The following is a 27090-nucleotide window of genomic DNA, read 5'->3' as shown; positions in this document are numbered from 1 at the left end:
AATAGTGTATGATTTAAAACATTGTAGTATCTAGGAATGGAAATTTAAAGGCTCTGTCAAACTTATCTTGATGTGTTGCGCTGACAAACCTGCTAGTCTGCATGAATCAAGCCATAGCAGTGCTGAGTGTGGTACGTGTTATGTTCAAGTTTTGCTGGTTGGAGATTTGAAACTACTTTCCTCATTACTGTTTAAAATGATGGTTACCATTGTTCCAAACACAAAAAGAAAAATCACAGAGCTCTGTTACATGGTCGATAATCACTCCTGCTTTCATTTTTCATATGTTGTGGAAGGTTTCTTGAAAATAATCATGATCATTAGTTGAGGCATAGTCTATGGAAAGTTCCCAGGCTTTTTACCTCAAGTAGCTTGGTAGAGTACAAGACAAGTTTCTCTCTTTTGTTTCTGTGTCTAGAGCTGAAAAATGTGATGTTGTTCGCATTGTTTCTTCTTGTCTCAGGAGGTGCTGTATGTGTATCCCAAAACATCTGCTTCTTCCAAGCTAAAGGACATCAATGGTCTTTTCATCACCCTGGGAGATATGCTCATGAACATCACCGGCAGTAAGATCACATGGTGAGACGACCATACCATCTTACTGGAGTTTATATCATCTATGAATGGAAGGTTAAGAATGCAGAGACAAGGACAGAACATTATGGAGTTATAGACCTCTGAAACATTGCACTAAATGAAACATTGCACTAAGGCATTAATGCCTCAGACACACGTAATAATGCATCTGGATTTCAGATGTATAGTATTCTTATTGTTCATCTTGTCAACAAGATAATATGAGAACGATGTAAGAGTCCATATTATTGAACTTAGTTTATGTAAGCAGACACCAATAGAGATGAACTGACTAGATAGATGTAGGGTCAGAAGTCTGGTCAATATCAAGGGCCAACTTCATATTTCGAGCAATAGTTTAGAGAGAATTTTATCGAGAGAATAATTCATTGAATATTGGGACAAGAGTGAGACAGATCAGCAGTGTGTGCCTGATAGATTTGAGCATACAACAATTGTGGGCATGGAAGGAATTGATTTGATAAAATTCTTTAACATATAACTGTGTGTGAAAACAATTGGAGGAGTGTGCAGTATCCTTGACAAGGTTTGTTACATTCATGTAGTCTTATATTGCAGTGAATTGATCATGGGCAAAAATTGTTTCACCATAATATCATGCGTTTATACTCGTGAAAATGCATGGGACAGATACATTTTGGTATGTAAAAGTACCAGTAACTGAAATGATACAGAGACTGTTAACATTTGTGACTCCCATATAGTTTTTATCACCTGATGGTGGGAATGATAATACACACATATTCTAGATCTTCATATGAGTATAAAAAAAGATTGACAAACCTGTCCTTGCAACGGCCTGCATAATATATACATGTCTGCAGTAGCAATTTGTATCTCATTGCTACTGTCAAGATTACCTTTACGGTAAACTGCACTATGGCATGTGGCATACATCACTCCACAAAGCCATATCGCCTCAGCTGCATGCAGTCATGCGATTACTCAATACAAAACATGTCATCGGGTTCAATGAGTCGAGGCGAATGTGTGATTGTTTATGCCCATGCTGGAGCCAATTGGACTCCCCTGTTTATATGAACAGCAAGTGAAATTTGATCACTTGAGCATGTTGTATGTGACTGCAATGTATGCCAGTGCAGGCGCTAACATGTAACTTGACTACATGTGAATATTTACAAAGGACACCTGGACAAAGACTAGCAGGGAGGTTTCCAAACATCAAAGCCTCACCAAGATTGTGTAAATGGCATGATGACAGAATACAATTGTAGTTCTGTTTTTCACGTGCTTTTCTCTCTGTCTGTTTTTTTTTTACTTGACTTCCACTTTGTTGTCTTCTCATAGGGAACTTCTCTCATTAGGCGTTTCCACATCAGCCCCGATAAAAATCCAAGCTCGAGATATTTTTCACGATTGCGAATTAGAACCCTATTTCATTTCTTATTCACATCAGCCCGAAGAGAATTAGCCCGCATTTTTTTCGAGCTAATTCGACAGCTGAGTATGTGCAAACAGCATCAGTAATGTGTGTGCCCTCTCAGAAATTCCTCATGATTTGTGTGCAGTTTGCCCCGATTGATCGGGTCACACACGCTAGGCATGATGGGATGTGGGGTTATTTGTAGGAGGTTTTCATCTTCTATCTCTCTTCTCTTTTTCTGTCTCCAGTACATCTCTAGAAGTAGGCCAAGAACTGGTCCATGTTGGCTACTACAAGTGGGGCTCCGAGCTGCTGGTCCTGGCCCTGCCTGCCAGATATGCCTCCAAGCATGTTGTGCAGTGTATGGTACAGCAGCTAGCCCGCCTCCTCAGCTTCATGTTTCTTTATCTCAACAGGTAATGTCTCCAGCAAGCCCAGTTTAATAAATCCATGCTTTGTCTTTATAGGCATTACACTGTTTTGTTCTCACCTTTTTTTTTTTCAACCAAAAATGTAACACTCTCTTTTGAAATCTAGGGTTTTCACTCTGTGGAAGAAAGGTGAAGTTTTATATTACAATAGCATTTGTATACAACCAAAGCCAAATTTATGATAGTGCTAAGTTCATGTGTTAAAAAAAATTGAACAAGAAAGAAGCTTTTTAATCTAATAAGCATTTGAAGTGAAAAGTTTCACATGCAAAACATTATTTGTATACAATGATGTTTAGATTGAGTTTGATGTTGATGGAAGAAAAATTGAAGATAGCAGTGATTGTGATATACTAACAAGTTCACTGTAAAATAAGATTTTGATGAAGAGATCAATGATGTTGATCAATTGTTTTTGCGTCACCAGTAGAGATTTTGATGTGGATAGCAAGGATGATGGATGTTGATATTTAGAAAAGACGATAATGATTATAAAGTAGATGATATGGATGTCAGCAATGTAGTGATCTTTTGAAAGAATGATTTAGAACAAAAGTCTTGATACTCTTTGACTTTCCAGAGCTTTCTCTGAAGAAGCCCACTGCCAGAGGCTAGACCACTTGTTTGCTCTCCTCTTGCACCGTGTCCTTGTGGATCGCAGCCAGCAGGAGGCAAGGAGGAAACACAATGAAGACATCTTTCTTCAGATGCTCCCGGGTGTCAGGTGGCTCAATCTACCAGATCAAGACAAGGTAAGTCGGTTGTTCCGTGTTAGATGGAGGTGATATTTTTCAGTGAAAAACAAATGGTACCAATTCTCACAAAAATCGATTCAGTAAGAAGACAACTGAGGCTCAGTTATTTGGTCAAGATACCAAGTTCAAAATTTGACCATGCCATTTTCAAAATTTTGATGTAAGAAAACAGTGTTTAAAGTGAAAACTGTACACAACAATAAATATTTGAAAACTAATTTAAAAGTGAAAGCTTTGGCAATGACATGTTTCATTGTATAGAACTTTAGTCTTCACTGTATGTTACATTCATGGATTATGCTGATTATCATTACATCATATTTCCCTATTCAGCTCAATGTGGATTGTAGCCTGAGTGAGCTGGAAGCAGCTGACTTTGCAGACCTGGTAAGATTGGTTTTCTCTCAGCCTCCTCTTTTTATTCTTCAGTTCCACTGTATTTGAAATGATAGTTCTTGAGTTATTTGTCCAATGCAGATCATATAAAATACCTCACCTCTCCCCTTTCCAAAATCTGTAACTTTTTGCTGGTGCCTGTTTAGCTCTTACAGATTATTGGAATCAATAAAATACAACAAATGCAAACAGAGGGAAACTGACCAGAAATGAATATAATTTATTATAGGAAAAATGAGCAAAGAAAATGGGATTCCATCGTAGGATTTATCATTGCTTCTATATATTAAAGTGTAAATCATAAGGACTCCTGCATTTCACATGATCAAAGAAATTTATCCTGTTTTCATTTCAGTAGATTGAATACAAGTATGCCTACATCTTGACATACAAAATTAGTTGTTTATTGTCTTTACATGTTATATTGTTACCTAAACAGATAATGCGCCTTTTAAATGTTATGCTGTTTTCATACATTGACTGAATACTGATTGGATATGGAGATTAACTATAATTGTTGTCATTTAAGTAGGAAAGAGGATTTGGAGGGGGAAAAAATGGGTGATTTTGAAGTTTTCATTATGCAGATATTTGTCGTCATCTCGTGCAGCGTATGTACTTAGTGAATGTGACTAAAATTCAGAGGTTTTATCAAATAATACTTGCTTACCCTTCTTTATGTTGTTTCCCACCTCCTGTTAATGTGTAAATGTCAAGAAAGCATATGAATGTATTTCTTGAAATCATTTATTTCATAGATTCATTACTTGTGTGATAATACTCTGTTGTAGAGAGAGCATTGGCTGATTGGAATGTTTATGGGAGGAATCATTTATGTGCCAATTGAAACATGACAGCCAACGTGATACCATGGAAATTGCTTCTTGTGCAAATGTCAAATGTGAACGAGCAAACATAGTGTTTGTCGAGCATGTTTGTATTCTGTTAACATTTTCTGACTCTGATGGAAATGATGCAGTACTCTGAAATTGTATTAGGCATGCATTGATGTAATGTATGATACGATGGAACAATGATTTGTTCTTTCTTTTCTCCCCAACCTCTTCTCTTTGCAGTGTGACAGACACTTTGATTACAGGCGGCCATATGTCATATTAGGATCATGTATATTTTACAAGGTTTGTTTAGACATTTTCTCACAATCTGTATTCCTATCGTAATTTTCTTCTCTCTCTCTTTCAAACAATCATATTGTTGAATTTGATGAAATACTCTTGTATTCTTGACTACCAAGGTTGTCTTTTTGTTTTTGTTTTGTTGCTTTTTATCACCTTTTGATGTGCATCGACAACTGCTGATTTCAATCCATGTTAACTTTACTGTGTGAAAGCTTCTTTGCAACGCGTTATGTGCAATCCTTACAGATGAAGTAAGCCAAGATATATTAATCAGCATGTAATATGTGTCATGTGTTGTGGGTAGGCGCAGCAACTTTCGTGTAGGCCAAGGTTCCTTTCTTATACATGCAGTATGATTCCATTTTCTACTTTCCTATGTACATGTAAGTTTATTTTTAAGGTGTCAATCTGATTTTTAAAAAGATGTTATTTGTATTTAAATGTATTTCAGATTTAAGACTTCTGCAAATTTCTGTGTAACAGATTCTACATTCTGTAGTTTGAAATAATACTCTTTGAAACTTTCTTAAATCTTCATAACTTACCAATGTAACTCTTCTGTGATGATTTCTATCTTAGATTTTACCAGATGTCACTAGTCATTGCTGACACTGTCTCAAACTGTAGCAAAATGCAGCATTTTAGCTTCCATCACTGTCAACTACAGTTACCAGTTGCTTCTTACAATTTACTGAGATAAAGTGTAAAACTCACAGTGACTAGTCAAGTGAAGCCATTGAGGATGAACTGATATTGCTATAATATGCATTTCCCATAGACACTTGCCTCAGTTTACCTGGGACGTCTTCAACAGGTTAATGTTGTAATGTGATCATTCTCTCCCCCCCCCCCCCCCAAACAGGGCTACCTCCTTGCCAATCACTTGCCAGTGGATGACCTGTTGGACGTCCACCTCTACTGTCAGTATTACAGCCTCAGCTCCCTGTCCACCCAGCAGGCTGTGGGTCAGCTGGTCATCTGGAGAGAGGTGTACCCAACGCGCCGTGTCCAGCCAATCACGGCTCCCCACCCCAGCTTCACAGAGCCCCAGGGGAGGTGGTTCCTCCTCATCGTTGGTCTGGTAAGTTAGTACTGCACTGAAATCAGTGGCGAGTAACAGTCTGATTTCTATGACCAGCAAAATTGGCAAATGATGCCAGGTCCTCATGGTTTGTCCCAGGTGTCTAGCATTAGTCAGCAAATGGTATCAACCGGACACATTTTGCCATATGAGAAGAAAAAAAAATGACAGAATGATCAATGTGAAGGTGATCAGAATTTGATAATGGAATGCAGAAAGAAGTCTCTGACAATTCTGCCATTTAGTTTGTCCTATGGTAGAATTACAGGCTAAGTATAATTGATAATGCTCCAAAAGTGACTCCACGTAAGTGACTACCGTTAGATTGTGCAATGCTGGACTGTCATTAGCACTAACAACTCAGTTGCTTTTATATTCTACTGTGATGGCATCCTATTCATATCTCTAGATGAAATTTCAACAAGAACATCATCTCATGTCAAATGGTGGTGGTAGAATATAGGGCAGGGGCGCTGATTTGTTATTCTTTCTGTTTGTTGATAGCCCTATTAAACTATTCATCTAGAAAACAAAATTTGCAACAAAAATATGCATGGAATTTGTACATGTATACAAACTGAAAATTAAAATGGCCAGAGTAGCCTGGGAAACTTGTGATGTGTCCAGCCTAGCAACAACTGAGATTTTAGATACGAGATTATGTTGTGGGAAGCAGTTTCATTGAATTCTGTGGCATTGGCACTGAAACATCCAGGTGTTTGACACTTGACTACATGACGAAAAAGGAAGTACTTAGTCAGTGTCGTGATAATGATCTGATGTATTATCTTTGTTGATCTGCTTCTCCCACCAGAAACATTCTGTTCTCTGTGTACTGCTTGAGGCCGGTGGATGCGCAGCTTCGTAAGTAGTGCTCTTGTAGTAATGATCAGAACGTAGTGGGAATGTTTGCATCCAGTGACAACATATTTGCCATACTCTGTATTAATTGTGTACAATCTGACATTGTGCCCTTTTGTGAAATAGGAAATCTGAATCAGATATAAATACTTTATCCTGGTGTGAAAGTGCAACAACCAAACTAAAGGAAATGAAACTGAACATAATTATATTAACTATTTTGGTGTAAACAAATATTTGGTCACTGCATTTATACAAGATGTGTGTGTTTGCATAAGAAGTTTTGTCATGTGTGACTGTATTGTAATCAAGGCCCCAACACTCGTTTGAGTTCATCATACTCGTTACACAGAAAAGAAAGACCCTACGATACATAGAAATGTACCTCCAGTTCTCAGAATGATAGAACACTTATGTGCAACATTAACGATGAGTAGAACACCATGTTGCAAGTCGAATATTGAGTGATAAAATTTATAACTATTGAAGCTGAAGTACATTCTCAGTTTTGCATATCAATCATTAACCAAATGTTATGATTTTTTTTTTTTAATGAAGCAATTGCATTTTTTGGGGTTTTATGATGAACTGAAAGTCATCTATATAAAGACAGTTTTATGAATATTGTCAGGATTTTATAAATGTTTTGCAAAATGCCACATGTCTTTTCTATGCATCATTTGTAGAGCTGAGGGTGTAGTGTATCCAGATGAGTTCTACGTAGATCAAGCCAGAGCAACTCTCCTCCATCTAGAAACTCTCAATGTCCCTTCAGCCTGTGAGGAAAGGTATGTAGCCATGTAATACTATTCACATCATGGACATCTTGAAATCACTTGATGGGATCATTGAGTCAGTACCACTGCTTTAAATGGGTAATTTTGATGTCAGGGGAATCAGATAAATAGGAATTTAGTTTGATGAAGCTGTTCTACCTACCAAATCAATGCTTATGTATTAAATGCTTTGCGGGATAACAGGGAACAGCGCTTCACACTTACAATATAAAGCTTGAGGAGTGTTTTAGTTAACAGGCCGCTTCTGTGTGTGTACTCCTCTTTTGTTGCAATTGTGTGTTTAGTTTGATAAACTTTGAAGAGAAGGATGAAAATATTTTGCCACTCATTATTTCTTATATGCTGTGATTTTTGAGGCATGTTAAGTCAAAGTTTTTGCCAGTTTCGAATGTAGCAATGTAGAGCACTTTTTTATTTTCCTCTGCCATGTACAGTGTATTATTTTCAGAACTATGCATTAACAAACGCTACTGAATTATTCATTCAAGCTCTCAACTTATACTCTGGCAAGGTTTTTTGCCAGGGCATTTTTTTTAAATTTTTTTTTTATTTGAAAAACTAACATGACTTGTTTTTTCAAGGTTAAAAGTGCCACCCATCCCTGCCCTATCCTGTGCGGATTGGATCTTTCCCTCCCCAAGGAGAGGCAGCTTTGATGGCAGTGTTCCCCCTAGACCTCACCCAGACTCCCCCATGCTGAGCAAGCTTTACAGCCAGTCACAGACGCCGCTAAAGGGTAAGCCAGACTGTAATATTATCTACCTTCTGTATTTTTAAAGGGAGTGTACAGTACTGGTTGAGGTGAGGATTCAGGTTTATAACATCTTTTGGTGAGATAATGAGAAACCTCGTATGAAATACACTGTAAGAAAGAGCGTGTAATTTCAAGAAGGATTCAACATTTATTTGGGGGGGGGGGGGGGGGGCGCAACCGGCACACGCCCCCCCCCCCCTTATTTTTTATTAAAAACAAAAGAAATGAAATGAAACCTGAAAGTGGCACCAGAAATATTACTTCCGCCGCCCCCCCCCCCCCCTTTACAGAATTCCTGGACCCGCCCCTGATGCAGTATAGCCTTCTGAATATTCTAATTTGGTGGTAAGATAAATGAAGCATGTGTGAATATTTGTGCAGTAAGAATGGTGTATTCTTATTTTGTTCCATGGTGCAGGTTCGCCAGGTAAGAAGTCCGAGAGTCCCCACACCTCCCATAGGCGATCCGCCTCCCCTACCCCACCGGTCTCCTTCCTCTCGGTCAGCCCGAATCCGTCACGCAAGCACCCTTCCACCTCCAGCCGCACCGAGTCTGACAACGACAGCGACTCCACCAGCCCCCACAACTCAAGAACCAACAGCACGCAGTCTTCCCCGTCCGTCAGCCGCCGGAGCGAGTCCAGAAAAGAGTCTGATGCGTCGGCAGGCTCAATAGGAAGCAGTGAAATGTATAGGGTGAGTGCAGTACATCGGGCATGGACAGAAGAGCATGAAAGGGCATGTGTGCCAGATCTAGATCAATGTGGCAGAGGAAAACCTAAGCATTTATATGAATCAGGGCAGTAGATTGCCTGACAGGACATATGTTTTGTTAGGAGAAAAAGGAAAGATTACAAGTGTTGGATACAATGGAAGAATGTGTAATTGTAGGAGGAAAAGTAACACTTATTGTCTTTGGTGTTAAAATTTGTCTATTTGCAATAATCTTACAAATAATCTTATCAGTATTCTATTCTTCAGAGATTTGATATATTTTGTTATTGTGACAATCAAATCATGTGCTTCATTTGTATGGCAAACATGTTCTCATCAGTCTTTTCTTATTTGCTGCAGGCTGTCAAAAGAGGGCGCCTGATCCCTGACCCCTATTCCATGGGGGTCATGAAGCGTGCACTGGAGGAAACAGCATCTCCAGATTACTTCACTGCTACCAAGTAAGCAAACCATGCAGTTACCAGGGCTCCATTTCATATTAAAAAGATGTTAGGATAGCAACTCTTGCTGGAATGGCAACTTCCAATAGCAACAGCCAATCAGGAAGCTGGATTCTTGTCATTACCTTGACAATTGCCATTTCAGGAAGAGTTGTTATCGTATCAACTTTTTGTGAAATGGGGCCCAGATCTAACAGCAGATCAACCATTATTGAACGTACTTTACCTTGGTCATGTTTAAGCTGTTTAATTTGTTCAGAAAATGATGCAAGTCAATCAGAGTAGAGTTGAAAGATAAATTTGATATTTTCCCAAGATTTTTGTGAAGAATCATATGTACAAGACAGAGTTTTTCTGTATGAAAGCCTTTCCCCAGAGTTAACTGATGAGTCTGTATGGGTAAAAGAAACACACATAAATATATGGCTTTTAAACATGCCTTTGACTCACTATGTTGTTCATGTGAGGACAGTATCAAACATATGGTGTTGATGTGAACCCTATGACCTGTTTTATGAAGACATTTGCAATTAATGTATTTTTATACAAAAATTGCAGTTACTATGGCAGCAGCTAGGAAAGAACCATTTGTTTCTGAGTATGCATGTTACCATAGCAACAAGTATTGTACTTTTCATTAAGTTACTCACATCTTGCTCAATGGAGTTTGTCAGTTTGTGTATTTTGTTAATTGTTTGTTTTACACAATTATTCAAGCAAGACTTGTCTGTGCCATGCCACACAGTAGAATTTGTTAATCTCATATTCATCTTATTGTGACTTTTCATCATTTTTTTCTTTTTGACAATAAACATAATCAAACATTGTAAATAGATCAGAAATAAGACTGTAGTCATTTTGATTAATGTATAAGCTGTTATTTTCGCGTACAGATATTTTCGCGAATGACGAGGTCATAGATATTTTCGCGAGATGTTGTTTTTGCGAATCGACGCCGACGCGTACGTTAATGCACTATTAACAAAGTGCATTGAGACATTTTCATGTGTTGTTAAATTCGCGATCCAACTGTGATTTGCGAAATTAGTGAAAATTAAACCCTCATGAAAATAACAGCTTATACAGTAACATGTGTGAGGCAATTGTGAAATGAATATTCAAGGGATGGAAACAAAGTAGGTGTGTCAGAGAAATTTGCCGAATGATCATGTGTGGTCCTTTAACCTCAGATTGACATCGGGGCGAGACAACACCCTCTTCCACTACGTCCATCTCAACCCCGCCACGGGGATCATCATCACCCCTACGAGGTCGGACATTGCCTTCCTGGGTGGGGTCACCCACTCCCAGCTCCTCCAGAACTTTCAGCAGTGCTGTAAGGTCATCCGTCAACAGCTGTCCCTGCATGCTCAGCTGAGGGTAAGGCTGCTGCCATGCACTTGAGTGGGGTGTGGGCGTTCACATGAGGTGTTTTAGATACTGTAAGAGTGGAAATTTTTGGGACAAATGATTTTTTCATGCTCAGTCGGTTAAGATGAAATTTGCATGATTTTAATTCTGCAGAATCAAAACGTAAAAAAGGGGTTACATGTAACAAGCATGAAATTTTGCATGCTTTTATTTTCTAGCTTGTTTCTTCTTGTATGAAATATGCAAAAATTTCCACACCGCTACGATTTGCACTTTTACAGTACATTTATTGGAGATCTTCCATGTGATATACCCTTCCCCGAATTGGAGCTTGGGTGGTCCTACTCAGAAGTGTGTATACTGTGCTTGAAAATAATGGCTGGTGTCTACACTTTTGCTCGTGAGAATTACTGTCGTGATGTGATATTATGCAAAAAAAGGGGGAAAAAAAGACCATAATCCCGAACTTCTGAAAGGATACTTTGAGTGTGCTGTAAGGTTAAGGAATGAACAGATATTTTAAAAATATGTGAAACTCTTTTTCCAGGAATGAGGGGTAATGTGCTATCAGAATTTTTTTTTATGTCTACAACTAAGATGCAAACTATGTTTGGCTGAATTCGAGATGGTTTGCAGAAGACGTCAGCTGACATTTCAAAGGGTTAATAATTGCAGGGATTGTATCATGGATAACATGTGCCAAATATGAGTAAGCTTACAGTGTACTGTGGAGAGCTATTGACATGTCAGGAACTCATTTCTGCCAGGAACTTGTTTGCAGCATGAACACTATACTTGGATTCACATATTACAACAGTAGTGTGACAATTACACATCAGAGTCAGATCTCATCTCATTGAGTATCAGTATCTTAAAGGGGAAGTCCAGGCGATTTTCATAATTTCACATCATGTAGTACATAAATTGACAGCTCCATTTTCAGATTTGTGGCATTAAATGTACTTGTAGTTCTTGAGCAGAGAACCAAATACTCTGAAAACCCAAAACAAATTACACTGAACAAGGTAGCAGTTTCACCATGATAATGCATAAGTTAAGGCTCACCATAAGAATGCACAAGTAGGAGGCTCACATATTTCAGAAATGTAGAAATTTAATTCCATTACAATACTGTTTGCTTAACAAGGTCACCCATTTAGAATTTACGCATACTTTCTTCCTTTGTTCTGCATTTATTTATATATGTATATGTACATGAATATACATATTTGTATGTATGTATGTATGTATGTATGTATTTAGATATTCCTATGTGTACGCCCATATGCCAACAAAAAGAATTTCCTGAATGGACAATAAATGGATCTAAATCTGAATCTGAATCTGAATACTTTGAGCCCCAACTCATGCATTCTTATGGTGAAGCTGCTATGTCATCTTCCTTGTTCATTGTGATTTGCTATATATTTTGAAAACATTCTAATTCCTTATTCCAATCACTATAAATTCTGAAACTCCGTACTCAATATGACCAATTTGTAGTTGTGCCGATGTAAAAGTCTGAAAATCAGCTGGAGTTCCCCTTTAAAGTTTTATGTACTTGACACATTTTATTCACAGTCCAGTGATCAGCTGAGTGGAAAGTCCATAACGAGGTGTGATGCACTCACCATCCTGAGAGAGTTTGGGGTCTGCTTCCGGTGCCATCCGGAAAACTGGCCTGAGAAGAAGCAACCCCCAAGCATGAAGTACTGGGTCACAGGGTGAGTTCCATCTATGCCCTTTTATTTTCTTTGTAGCACCAGCAAGTCGTAATGAGATTAGCAGTGAAGGTTTAGGGTGTTTTGTTTTGTTTTGCTTTGTTTTGTTATGTTTGTTTTTGTCGTTGTTTTGAAGAGGATTTCTTCTTCTTTTTTGTGACAGGGAATATTTAAACATTTGGTGTATATGAGACATCAAGGAATATTTGACAACAAACGTTAACATAGATATGTGGTACTATCTAATGTAACTATGGGAAGCAAGATACTTTTGGCCAGTTGATATTCCAGGTTTGTTATTGCTTGGGTTTTGTTTTTAGCTCTTCTCTATAAAGGCTATAGTTACAAGCTTATCCTTCCAAACTGTGTTAGATATTGTGTAATAGACAAGCTGAATGCTGGTGTTCCTAGTGAAATGTAAGTAATATTGTTTCTCTATTTTTTGCTTTCCACTAGTTGTTAAAATGTGACAAAAATGGGCACAGTTGTGTGTTGGAAAGGAAGGGTTCTCAATTATACATACTATGTACAAGTTAATGTAGGTTATTGCCTTGGGTATGCAGCGAATAGACCATATTTGAAATTTCAAGCTAAAATTGTGCATTTTAAATTATGATGGAACATTTGTTTCTGGTTATTTCATATTCAGGAGACTACTGAGGAGGCGGACGGAAACCAAAGAGTGCTACGTTTGTTATCATGACAGCACCACACAAAACGCGGTGGAGCTGGCATTCAAGCTAGCATTCGGTGTTGGTCCCTGAGAGTCAACATTGGCCCTCGACAGTGTAGGCAGGTGATGGTCAACATTATGTCATAACTGTCCATGTGAGCCAGTGACAGGCAGTATAGGCCAGGGTCAGTTTGCATAGGCCAGGAACAGGCGACGCTATATGTTGGTAGTCCCTGTTGGCCATTGACAGTCACCGCTTGCTGCCTCAGTATCAACTCTCGATGATTTTTACCATTCATGTGCCTCAGATCAACTGCACAGCAAGAGTGTGTACCTTGCATTGCCGGACAACACATTTTAAGCGGACCTTTTTATGCAAGCACAGGCGCACATACACGGTGACGGGGACATAGAACTTCCACTTTCAAGACCACGTGTGGATGTGAGCTGTGGTTTTGGAATCCACATATCAGCAATTGCACATTAATGTGTCTAATATGAAAAAGAAAAAGAAAAGCACTTCGTAAAGAGGAGAAAACTTCTGTATTGGTGCTTGGAGTGGTGCTCAATTTCCTTGATTTTCTTCCCCTTTCTCTGTCCGTGTCTGTCTGACATACCATATTGAATGTGAAAGGGTGAGGAAGTGTGTTCATCGCATAAAATGTGTCTCCTGTGAAGTAACGTTTTAATTTCTCCATGATTTGTGGGGGAGAAGTCATAGTCTGATGATTATGATTCATAATAAAAGAAAGAAGTATTTCTTTTTTTATTCTTTAGTTTGTTAATCCCAGAAGTGCTATTGTTAGACACTTGCCACTTACGTCACTTCATAAGGATGACTTGTGGATGTATCACAAAAGATGACGCTATTGTGAATTTGACGGTGTCTGGTTTATTTAACTGATATTATACCAACACGTGATGCACACTTGGTGTATACTAAGGCTGTCATCCAAAATTAAAAAGAGTCACCTGTGATATTAATCACTCAAGTGATGCTTACTGTTACATTTGAAATGTGTACACTCGTATCTTATTGAAACTCGGCAAACCAAGCAAGTGGATGTGTGGTCATTTACATTTAAACCTTACTGAGATTAAATTCTTTAAGGCATTAAATGCAACTCAAGTGAGAAATAAACATGTTTAGCCACAACAGCACTCTCTTGAAACATGTCCGTTAGTCATATAAATCCAGTATTGACTGGTACCTTTTCTGTTGTTGTTTTTGGGGAATTATCTTATTTGTATACCCAGGTAAAACATATTTGATTTAATCAAAAGAAATCCCTCCCCCCCCCCAAAAAAAAAAAAAAAAAAAAAGAATGAAAGACTTAGAAGGAATTGCAATTGCACAATACAAAGACAGAGCTTATGAATTCCCTGAGTGCCAATAGTCTTTATTCTAAATACACATTTGATAAAAGGATATGTTGTTTTATTATTCATTATCTTGATAATGAAGGACTCCACCATACAAAAAGGACAATGGAGAAATTATGGGAGTGTTTATGTCGCAGGAAAATCTTATATATGGTGCTAGAGATATGTTTTAGCTTGCAAATGTAGGCAATAGTTTCCATGGCCAATTTTCGGTGAACATCAAGCTGCAGATGCGTGGAACTTTACCGTTTGTGACTGCATTCATATGCTTTCTTAGAAGAGATAAAGGACTTGACTTTTTTTTGTTTTTGTTTCACAATGACCTTTTATATGTGATAAATTGTTGTTCCTGTTCATTCTGTGGAGAATGTCTGTACACATTTTTCGACTTGAGAGAAGAGCTCTGTTGGCTAGAAATGAAAACAGAAATTGAAATGTTTACCAGGATGAGGAGCAGGTCCAATTCCACATCAACGAGTTGTTTTATTTATGGCACAATGATATAACCCACCAACTATCAAAAAGCATTTAACCTTGGTTTCATTTACTCTGAAAAGTATGTGAGATTTATTTACTTCTGTATGGCTGCTCAGTGCTGTCCTTTATTCATACACAGTGTGGCCTCCGCTTGATTACTTGAAAGCGCCCGCTAATATCTATGGTGTACATTTTACTAGTGGATGCTGTTTGAAAAGTCCACCTTGATTTAGTTTCACTACTACAGTGCTGTAGGAGTGAGCATTGTCAGTGAGGTGTCAATGTTGTAAAGAAAATCAGCTGTCATCCAGATGTCAGGGGCATTTCTTTCAAGAGCATTAAGAACAAAGGTAAAAAAGTGAGATGAGAGATACCTTATTGAATTTTGTTACAAAACATGCTGTCACGCTGTGGATATGTCTTGAAGGTAAAACATAGTTCTCATATGCTTGCAGAAACTCAATTTTTGCTCTAGAATTGACACATATGCATAAGAAATGTATGAAATAACACTATGATAACACAATTTTTGTTGGGAAATGTTAAATATTTGCCAAAAGGGCACACTGATGGTGTTGCTGTCTGAGAACATATCCAATAGCTGTTTCTACATAATGCTCACATTGATAATCATAAAATCGGCCTTAGCAGTATCCATTGAGCTTTGTGCAAGAGTGAATTTGTGCAGCTTGTTGGGAGATACAACTGCTATGGCACAATCAATCATGATGTAATTTTCTACCTACCCACTCCGGGACGGGGAGGGCTCTTCAGATGTAAAAATCAGGTACTCAGATCTAAATTATTTTACACTTATGATCTCAAAATACTCTGAAACAACTCACTATCCTGGCAAATTTCACCAGCCGGACACGTTTCTTGGTATACCCTTTCGATATAAGGTAAACAGATTCCAAGTGGTGGAAGATGAATTTTCAGCCATTCTGAGAACTGTGTTTTGCCTTTAAGCCGATTACTCTGCTTTCTTTCAATCAGTATGATTTAGTCAAGGAACAGTACTTACTTTAGCTCCCATCAGCACTGAGCTCACTTTGTACAACCTTATCATAGACCCATATTTTTGTAAATCCTGTGGCAGAGATAGCTGTTGCAATTCACCAAGTATACTAGCAAGATAGATGGTGTATACAATATATGATTTACAACATGTCTACATTAATATTGTATTGTATGGTGAAATTGATTTATATACATGAACACCTATTTTTTATTACAATGGTATGGGATTATACATTTTGTCCCATTATTCACAGACCCATAGGGGTTGAAATAAACACATGTAGAAATATGTGTTTTCTATGATGGATTGTAGGTCACGACAAGTATTACTTTATCTAGACAAGTAAGAACAAGCAAGAATTAATTTCCCCAAGTTATATGGAAACAGTACTTTGAACACTTGGCAAGTGACATTTGTACATGTAGGGATAAAAGGGTATCACTGATGTGTTTTGACTTTAAAGCCATAATTTTCCATTTGCAGATAAAACAAAATCCCAGCATTAGTGCTTTAAAATAGTTCTAAAATGTGAGCTAGGGATAGAAACAACCACTGTAAAAATCTGAATCGGTAAAATCGATGTTAAGTATTGTTAAATATACAAAATGCGAACAATAGTTATGATAAAAATGTTTCCAGACTAAACTGTCTACAGTTATGGTTTATTGAGAAAAATACAGATATCTCCTTATATTTTAGGCTTTATCGCTAAGATCTAATATGATAGGATGTTTTGTGGTACAACAGACCTACTCATATGCATTAGATGTCATATCTTGAATTTTTTTTAAATCACTGCTCCCAAAGGTAAACAGGACCTTTAATGTGCATGTAGTTGTCTGTACCCATAGGTCATGATAAGACTTGCACTAACCATGGCACAAAACTTGTTGAAGATGAGTCCCTTGGACAGGTGTCTAAAGGGAAATGCGTGTTATAGCAAAATCAGTCCGTCCTCAACGGGCTAAGCAAATGGTTTAAAGCACAAAGAGGTACTCGCAGTAACTGATTGGATAATCATGAATTACCATAGTGCTGTGGTAGTCTGATTCATGTATGGCAGAAATGGTTACCGTATACAGAACTGTTAAACTAAGCACAGTGTAGAAACATGTTTATACACAACACTTGTAATATGATAAAATATATGGCAGATGCTTTCTCTTTACGTCATATGTACATGGACTACAACTGTTATGAGGTAATGTGTGTGATAAGTAATACGGACAAAAGAAACAACTCATTTGTGAGATGATCAGTTTATGCTTACATTTCTGATCATAATATAAGTGAGTTCTGTACAAATCTAATGGGAATATAATTCATCACTTTGAACCTGAATTGGCTCTTCACATTGCACCATTTTGATATTCCTAAAACACATGAATGGAACTAGCATCCTCCCCCACTAACTCTGTCCACTGTACTTGCATGATACATGGTATCTTCCAAGTAATATTCTGTTTCAATTACTGATGTGATACTGAAATGGTACGTGACATACATTGTACTGAATGGCATGCTGTACTTTTTTTTTTGCAATTTGTGTATGCAGTTACTGGTAGTTGATTTTCTTTTTGCCCCCCCCCCCCCCCCCCCCCCGCTTCCTCCTCTAGATAAAAAAAAAAGAAGGGGGATACAACTTCATGTATTGAAAAGCTAATCAAATTTGAGATAGAAGTGAAAACAGAAGTACTGCTTGCTAGACTGCTGTTGCAAACATTCCACTGTTACCAAAGACATAGTGTATCATGATACTTTTGTGATTTTGTTTTAATATATATCTTACCTGAAGAACTTTTTCAGTAGCCCTGTAGCCCAACCCACACGTACGCTTGCATGTGTATATACATACACACACACACACACGCTCACACACACGCTCACACACATGCTCACACACATAACATACAAGCATAATTTTACCCACCCAGACATGGGTTAGGTACATATGAAGACACAATGTATATCATATGTATACCTAATTGTATGTAACTGAAAAGCTCACCAGAACATTATACTGTGGGCAGTGTGTTTCTACCAACGAGAAAGACTTGGGCATTTCCAACTAATCCACTAAATCTACCCCATGGCTAGGGGGAAAAAAACACGTACAAACAAAACAGAATTTTTCTAAACTACTGTATTTCTTGATTTGTACTTTGTTTACGATATATGATAATGATAACAGCAACTAGCAACAACCCTGGACTAGAGCAGTGCTATGTCAGAAGTGCTGAACATACATTGTATATCATATCACTGTCTATCAATCACCAATGGAATACTCTACCTACTGGCATGCATACTGTCTAGAGATTGGAGGTTTTCGTATTGAGTGGGCACCTTATGTACTGTTTGTACTGTTTATTAAATGATATTTCTCATTTTATTTATATCAATAGTACTGATTATGATATATCATGTCACTATATATATGGAGAGAGAGGTATAATGAAAGTCAATATTATGATAAACCACTATATCACTGTGCTGCCTTTATTTTCTTGTGCACTGTTTACTGTGAATGATGCGAGTGTGATGTCATACATGGAGATATTGCGATGAGAATTTGTTTTACAGAAACTGATTCAGTTTGTGTAAGATTACTGTATACGCCATGTATTTAGCAAGCCCATTTTTTTAACGAATTAGAACGTCCAGATAATTTTGTGGTTGTTTAAATTTGCAATCATGGCTTGTATAGTAATAAACTGAGAAATAATACGCATATAGTTGCATTCGTATTGAAATTAGAGTTAATATGGTCATGCATTGTTAATTTCACAAATAGCATCTGACTTGCAAAATTCGCACGAATAAAAACCTTGCAAAATGTAATAGCGTACAACATGTATACAGTGAATCAGTTTCAAAATGGGAATAAGGAATTAAGTCTTTTAAGGATATGTGATGTCTTTGCATGTTGTTTGCGTGTGTGTGTGTGTATTTGTTGGAAACTGTTGAAAGCAGCAATATCATTGGAAATTTGAGGAAAATCGGACAATAGATCCAAAAGTTATTAACCCGTTGAGGATGAGTCCCGAGTATACTCGGGCAGGTGTCTATAGGAAATGCGTGTTGTAGCAAAATCAGTCTGTCCTCAATGGGTTAGTCTTTAAAGTTTTAATGGCATCAATGCTGCATGAGAAGACTATTTTGGACAACAATATAAAGAAAATGTAAGGAGAATTCTGCAAAATCTAATTTTTCATGAAAAGTACACATTCCATTGACTTATTCCTATTATCAATAGTCAAGTACTATTTCATTATGCTAGAAAAGTTAAAATATGTTGATTTTTTATATTTTTTATATTATTGTTTAAAATGATGTCATTAAGTCTGGTAGTCTCCTGACGGCACCTAAACTTTAAAAATTCATAACTTGAATAGGTTGTCCGGTTGTCGTCATACTTTCACTGATGTGCTCTACTAATGTTGCTTTCCCTCAATCCACATATTTGGGCTTTGGTTTCCTCTAAAGCTCAGTAACAACATTGAATTCTTAGAAATAAGACACACACACACACACGCACACACACACAAAAAATCCAATAAGAATGATACCAAAATAATGTAGTTCACTGACGTGAGAGGACCTCAAGCTGGTGGCGTGGGATGCATTTATATCGAGACACAGTACCACATACACGAACAGAATCACAACATAAGCATACACACTGAGCAACAAGTGACTGAGCAGCGTCAAAAGAATACCGCCATCTACGGCAAATGCATGATTACAAGCGTCTTGTGCTGCTTTGGTACAAGCTTGTATTATTTTGATGTGTTTTGCTTAACCCTTTGTGTACTTGGAGTGCCGATTGGCACAGAAGACCCCGCTTATGGCAACCTTCCGAGCAAATGGTGCTTGTGATTAGTGAGGTCGAGGGGGCATTGAATACAAATGAAAAGGATTCCGGTTTAATGACGGCCATTCAGCTGCTTATAGTCTACCCAAACATATTGTGTTGACAACCATTCCGCACCCACTCCCTCTATAAAAAGGCTCTTGAAAAATGAATGCAGTGGAAACCAAGGATCCAGATCACTTGTAGTTTATGTTTATTATTTATATTGTGCGAAATGAATGATACCAAGAAACGTGTGATTACTTGACTACATCAAACCGTGGCGTATTTTACTCTGATATCGCGTTTGTGATGTGACAGAGACATTTTGTTTTGTTGTTGTTTCCGTGCAATCAAGTGACCAAAATTGGGGTTTCCTTAACCCTCTGCCTGCCACAGTAAATTCCTGTCCATAGGTTTGTGTGACAAATTTGTGTGCATTTGACTCATTGGCATTGAAAGGGTTAAATGAGTTTTATGGACTTTACTTTCTCGTAGAGGATGTGCAAAAATGTAATATACCGCGTCGATAAAAAGCAGACATGTTCTTTTTTTTTCAAGTTTCTTCTTCTGCTGCTGTTTCTTCCTCTTCTCCTCCATCTTCTTCCTGTTCTTCTCCGTCTTCTTCCTCCCTCTCCCTCTCAAGCAATCAATCAATCTCTCTCTCTCCTTCTGTTTATAAAGACAGTACGAGTCTTATGTTCACATTCTTGTCATCGAGTCGCGAACGATGCATGCCATACCCGATAACTTAAAAAAAAAATAAGAATTTGGCAACAGCCTCAGACAGCGTGGGTGTAACGGAGAGTGATTTTTTTTTTTTGGTATATGTAGAAGACATGCAGTAGCATATAGATATCTAAAACCATGAAAACAATCGCAAGTTGCTGCGAGTATCTATGATTGCCAGATGCCTCGATAGCAATACATGCAGTGCCATGATAGCTGTTGTAATAAATGCAGTTGGCAGTCTGAAAGTTTTAGTTGATGGAGACCTGTTTGTGCATCTTAAAATTCAATACTACTATTGCTGATTGGCTAATTATCACTTGAGGACAGGGTTCGTGACGAAGTTGTGCTGTTGACCCCCTCCCCTCGATTCCCCCCTCAAAAAAAAAAGTAAATGGAAGCAAGGTTCCATGTTATTTAAGCTATTGAAAAGTTTGTTTGTTTGTTTGTTTGTTTGTTTGTTTGTTTGTTTGCGATATAGGTGATTAAGAAGTTTTAGCTTTATAAATGGACTAATATCCTTCAGTGTAAGTGTAAATTCCTGGAAAATGTTGTTTGGAAATGTCCATTGGTGGCGACTTTAATAACGAGCGAATGACCAAAATGAGGCATTTCTGAACCTTCACATCAGCAGATGTAGTATCTAGTTAACGGACGTCTGCATGAAGAGTCGCCATAAACCAAGAACCAAGAAACCAAGAAAAGGCAAACTTTGTGAAGCTCCTATGTAGTACTCTAACATATCTTTGATTTTGTCCACTTTTTATCCAAACGTCCGCTTTTTTTCTCTGGTGATAGATTCTTCGATCTTGCGTTGCACTAATGTTTCATCTTGGGGATAATTTTTAGCCTATGTTAGGTTTATCAATGTCGAAGTGTAGGCCTTACCGTATTCACATTTCAGAACTTCTCTTCGGCACAGAGGGAAGTACGAAGTGTATGATGACGTTTTTTTTTTTTGGGGGGGGGGGAGGAGGGGAGGGGTACTTAGCAGTCAGCTTTATGGTCTCATGGTCGGCCATGGCGTTAAGCATCATTATGTAGGATATGTTATGCTGTCTCATTCATATTTTTGCCTTTTCCCTTCCTCGATCCGCGGCATTGAGTGCATATTCTTTCTTTTGAGGTGGAGGGGTGTTCAGCAGCCAGCCTTATTGCCCTCAAGGTCGGTCATGCCGTTTCAATGACTCTTGCTGACAATCATTGTGCGAGATGTCTCATGCCGTCTCATTCTTGGTTTTTTTAGCCCCCTCCCCCCCCCCCCCCCTCGTGTCTAACTGCATTCTCCACAACTATCACACAAAAGCACATGGAATACCACGTGCAGTCAAACAGACCCCGACGCTATTCATTTCTTCCCTTTCTAACAGTATTGCTTGCGGCAAGGTATTTCTTCCCTTTCAGCTGCATTATCAACTGATTTTGGCAGAGTCTGCTCTGGATCATTAATCATACTCGACGCTCAAGTGTACTGAACGAGAAAAGAGTGATACAGATAGATACGATCAGGGTAGAAACAATAAATTGAAGCTGAAAATAGAAACTTACTATCGTGTTTCGTGACGTTCAGGAGAAAGCTAGAGAAAAAGATTAAACATACATCACTACATGTGACTGATTGGGAGGAGTAAATGCTAGTAACCAATGGTAACAGAGAAATGACAACAAACCAATTTTCATCAAATAAACTTTGAATTCCTCATAGAATTACATGCTCTTTCATATTTCGTACGAGATTTCTCATTATCTCATCAAAAATGTTAGAAACCTGAAATTAGGTCTCAACCAAAACTATACGATCCCTTAATGAAAGGGATGGTACAGTATTGGTGGAGGTGAGAATTGGGCTTTTAACTTTTTGTGAGATACCAAGAAAACACTTATGGAATAGTACAGAGCATACCATTTTAAGAGGAATTCAAAGTTTATTTGATGAAAATCGGGTTTGGCAAGACTGAAACATCCAAAAACAAAGAAAAACAAAGTGATCGTAAAAAAAGTGTGGGTCCCACACTTATTAGAATCACTCTGTTTTAGGTATCTCAGTCATTTTAAAACCAATTTTCATCAAATAAACTTTGAATTCCTCATAGAATTACATGCTCTTTCATATTTCGTAAGAGGTTTCTCATTATCTCATCAAAAATGTTAGAAACCTGAAATTAGGTCTCAACCAAAACTATACGATCCCTTTAACACCAATAATACTAACATATTACTAATACTACTACAACTCCTCCTCTTCTCCTTCCACATGGCAGTTTTACCGAACCGATGCAGCGATGTTCTCGCAACAAGTCTCGATATGTATGGCTACGTTTTCCTTTGAGGACTTGTATGTGAGTATGTGTGTGCGTGTGTGTGTGTGTGTGTGTGTGTGTGTGTGCGTGTGTGTGTGTGTGTGTGTACGCGTGTGTGTGTGTGTGTGTGTGTGTGTACGTGTGTGTGTGTGTGTGTGTGTGTGGATATGAGTTAGTAGTGTGAGTGTGGGATATGAGTTAGTAGTGTGTAGTGTGGATATGAGTTAGTAGGTGGGCGGGTATTGGTTGATAAATAATATGGTTCCATTATTCATTACTGTATAATTTTGCTGCATAATTCATTTGGATGATTATTAAGATTAATGCTAGAAGAATTGAATTATCACTGTTAAATTTAAGCAATTTTTTTGAGAGCATAGGGGAAGTGACTGTATGTAAATTGATAATTTTCATGAAAGTGTAATTTTTGTTATGTCATTATGTACAGCAATAGCAAATTTGCTATTATGATCACAAATGTATATTTTCGTCATTTCAATTGTAGCAAATGAAAATTGTTATTTTTTTTCTATTACTTTGAATGGAACAGAATAAACATCGTTGAAAAACAAAAAAAAGTGTGTACGTGAGTGTGTGTGTGTGTGTGTGTGTGTATGTGTGTGTGTGTGTGTGTATATATATATATTGTATAGGAAGAATATTTATTTAGTGAAGCAAATTTTGGAAAAAGATCGTATGAGATCAGCAGTATATTTTCACAGGTTAGGATTAGATAGTGAAAATATAGTTAAAGTTTGGGAAATAGGGGAGGTTGTTGTAAGAAGCCAGAAATTTGAGGGAAATATATATGATTTTTATTCTGTTGATAAAGAGGAATATAATATTTCTTTGAAAATTTTTGAGAATGTAATTTTATTGAAAGATGTTTCATTTAGAAAGGTGTATGAACTCTTTGTTACAAATTTACAGCAATTGTATGTTTTACGAATGAAAGATGACCAAAATGATTATTTGTTTTCGAAAAAGGAAATTACACATATATTTTTAAGACCAAGAATGACAACACTTCTAACAAAACTTAGGGAATTTCAGTATAAATTATTACATGGAGTTGTTTATACAAAGGAAAATCTTTTTGAGTTTGGTTTCGTTGCAAATAACCGGTGTTCTTTTTGTGAGCAATAGGTAGAAACATATAAACATTTAGTTTGGGATTGTGTGTATGTTAAGAATTTGTGGCAGGAAGTGATAGATAGGTTTGAGATGGCAGATCTTCGAAATATAGAGTGGAGAGACGTTCATTTTGGTGTTACGGGAAGGGATCCAAAAGTAAAATTTTATAATACAATAATTTTTATTTTGAAATATATCATTTTTAGATCTAGGTCGGAGGGAAAAATTCCTACTTTGGAGGAAATTTGTAAAAGAATAATAAGTTTTCGGGATGAAGAAAAAGAAATTGCTATAAAAAGAAATAAGTTGGGATTACATTTGCTGAAATGGGAAAATGTTTCTGAAACGAGAGCTTAAGAATTGTTTTGTTTTCTTTTTCTTTTTATTATTACAGTGTAGTTATCAGTGGTGAAGGCAATATAATGTGTCATTGGCCGCGCGCGGGGAGGGATAAGTTTTTGGTGGTGTAAAAGTTATAGGATTTTGTCCGCAGCTAGGAGTTTGATGAGTTTTGTTTGGTGAATTTGAATGGGTATTTGGAGCGGTATTTGGGTGCGGGCGGACGATGCTTTTCTGCATACGGCCATTACACGCTTGTATGTTGTATGTATCAATCAACATTTGGAAGTCGTTTTCATTAGGAAGGAAGGTGGTATCGCTTCGGGTGTGTTTTGTGTGTGGGGTGTATGTGTGTATGTGCGTTTTTGGTGTTGGTGTGTATGTGTGTTGGTGTTTGGGGTGTATGTGTGTGGTGGTTGTGGATATATATGTTTGGGGTTGTGGTGGGGGTGTGGGATAGGTTTGAGTGCATCGGGGTTGGTGGGGATGGGGATTTGATTTTCAATGAAATGATTTCATTCTAGTTTTGTATAACGTATTTTCGTTGCTTTTTTATGTATATACCCTTGTATATATATACCCTTACATACTCGATTTATAATCGAGTTGTTATGTTGAAGAGAGATGATTGGCAGTATAAGTATACCATAGTCAAAGATACATATATATATATACATTTTTTTTTGTACATGTCAATACTTTCTCGTGAAGAAATGGTCAATAGGATTGATTTATAATCGAGTTGTTATGTTTGAAGGGAGATGATGGGCAGTATAAGTTGGTAATGGATTTGTCTTTTGAATGGCATTTGTACCGTTTTTATGTTCATGTTACACCCAGAATGGGTTGATTTATGATTGATTTGAATGAAATCAATAAAATATCATTGAAAAAAAAAGTGTGTGTGTGTGTGTGTGTGTGTATCTGCATGTGTAATGGCCCATCTTATATTTTATACACCTAGAGGAGACAAAACTTGCGACAAGATCGATTTCTGTCTTGCACGTGAAACCGAGAATCGCCAGAGATGGATATGAAAATATAATCGACGTTTTCAGCTAAGTTTAGAAAATCCTCATTACAACACAGAGGAAACAATATTGGGGTCACCAGATGTCAAATCGGATTAAGGAAAGGCTACGCGCGCCACTACGGTCTCCTGGTAAGGGGCTTTCGAGTTTGGCAGTGGTCAAGGTTGGTCAGTCGTGGCGTCAGAGACATCTCAGGTACTACCATGCTATTAGTATACACTCAGCAAAAAAAGTAAGTTCCCCCCTAGCATTTTTGGATATATCTCAAAAAGTGTTTCACCGATTTTCATAATTCAAACGGAAATGGATAAGGAATTTTATTACTCATAACATGAGTGGCAAATCATTGCCACCAGATATCATTATTGGTGTGAAAAAATGCATTTTATGTCAAAATGCATGGAAAAAAAGTTGCACTTTAGTGATTTGCAATGACTTTTACACAAAAAATCAAACAATCACTCATGATTCTGAACATTAAAGCATGGTTGATTGCATATTTCTCTATCTCTTTCTTTTCATGAGCATACAGTGAAGTATTTGATAATTGATATGTCCACCATCCGCTTCAATGACCAGCCGGCATCTCTTCCTCATACTGTTAACTAAAGTTTACTTGGCACCGCGCAATGTTGGCCCATGCTCTCTGCAAGATGCGCTTAAATTCTTGCAGTGAAGTGTCATCTTTCACCTTCTTGCTCGCTTTCCACTTAATGACATCCAAAATATTCTCTTCTGGATTACAGTCAGGCTATCTTGCAGGCCACTCCATACGTACGATGCCATTTCCCTCAACAAACTGATCTACAACTTGAGCGCATGATGCAAAATGGCCATAGGCACATTAATGTGATCAACCCAGATTGGAATTACAAATCACATGGCTTCTACCAACATTTTCATATTGAAAAGGCTATTGTTTAAAAAGTATGCATAACATCTGTTTAATAGGGAAGCACATTGTACCTGAAGAAATTCCTGAGAATTGCACAATTTAAAAAGGTCATTTGCTAACTTACATAGGAAATGTATACAATATGCTTCATAATAGCCTGAAGTGCAACCTTTTTTCCCATGCTTTTTGACATAAAATGCGTTTTTTTTATACCAATAATGATATCTGGTGGCAATGATATGCCATTCATATTACGTGTAATGAAATTCCCTATCCATTGCCGTTTGAATTATGAAAATCCGTAAAATACTTTTTGAGATACATCCAAAAATGTTAGGGGGAACTTACTTTTTTTGCTGAGTGTATATCTCTATGGGTACTACATAACTGAGGTTATTCAGCTACAGGCCTTTGACCATCAGCTCTGCAGTTATGAAAACCGTGAGTTTTAGAGGTCTAAAGGCGATATCACGTTTACTCGTATCCTGTAATATTCTGGCCTAATTAGAGGTCGGGCTTGAGACGAAGATCATTTTGATATTGATATTGTTTGGGTTTTTTATTATTCCTTTCGCTTTCACTTGCAAGTAGCAAAATATTTTTTGAAAACAAATATGATCTGCCAGAAAAAAACAAAACAAAACAAAACCGAGAAACATGAGCGCTAAACATATTTGACAGAAAGAATCCAGATTAATTTTGGTGATGATGAATAATCAGGCAGACACATATTTTATTAAACAGACGACGAACGAAAAGTATTTACAATGTACTAATATTATTTGAAAATGTA

General features: G+C 37.4%; 1 protein-coding gene across 1 annotated transcript in view; it reads left to right on the top strand.

Annotated features, from left to right (window-relative positions):
• LOC139732399 (protein inturned-like) overlaps nucleotides 1-14240 on the top strand; it is a 69629-nt gene extending 55389 nt beyond the window's left edge. Inside the window, exons 5-18 of the mRNA XM_071643264.1 lie at nucleotides 464-579; nucleotides 2230-2397; nucleotides 2993-3164; nucleotides 3501-3554; nucleotides 4640-4702; nucleotides 5565-5783; nucleotides 6598-6647; nucleotides 7331-7432; nucleotides 8023-8177; nucleotides 8614-8891; nucleotides 9270-9370; nucleotides 10561-10750; nucleotides 12323-12465; nucleotides 13112-14240. Of these exons, the coding sequence (XP_071499365.1) occupies nucleotides 464-579; nucleotides 2230-2397; nucleotides 2993-3164; nucleotides 3501-3554; nucleotides 4640-4702; nucleotides 5565-5783; nucleotides 6598-6647; nucleotides 7331-7432; nucleotides 8023-8177; nucleotides 8614-8891; nucleotides 9270-9370; nucleotides 10561-10750; nucleotides 12323-12465; nucleotides 13112-13226 (1926 nt within the window). The 3' untranslated portion in view covers nucleotides 13227-14240. The remainder of the gene's footprint in view (nucleotides 1-463; nucleotides 580-2229; nucleotides 2398-2992; nucleotides 3165-3500; nucleotides 3555-4639; nucleotides 4703-5564; nucleotides 5784-6597; nucleotides 6648-7330; nucleotides 7433-8022; nucleotides 8178-8613; nucleotides 8892-9269; nucleotides 9371-10560; nucleotides 10751-12322; nucleotides 12466-13111) is intronic.
• The last annotated feature ends 12850 nt before the right edge of the window (nucleotides 14241-27090 follow it).

Source organism: Diadema antillarum, unplaced genomic scaffold (genome assembly GCF_040938485.1).
Source record: "Diadema antillarum isolate AM-2024a unplaced genomic scaffold, OU_Dant_1.0 seq00000420_RagTag, whole genome shotgun sequence".
Classification (NCBI taxonomy): domain Eukaryota; kingdom Metazoa; phylum Echinodermata; class Echinoidea; order Diadematoida; family Diadematidae; genus Diadema; species Diadema antillarum.
Note: the sequence above shows the minus strand (reverse complement) of the source record. Positions and strands in the feature narration are given on the sequence as shown.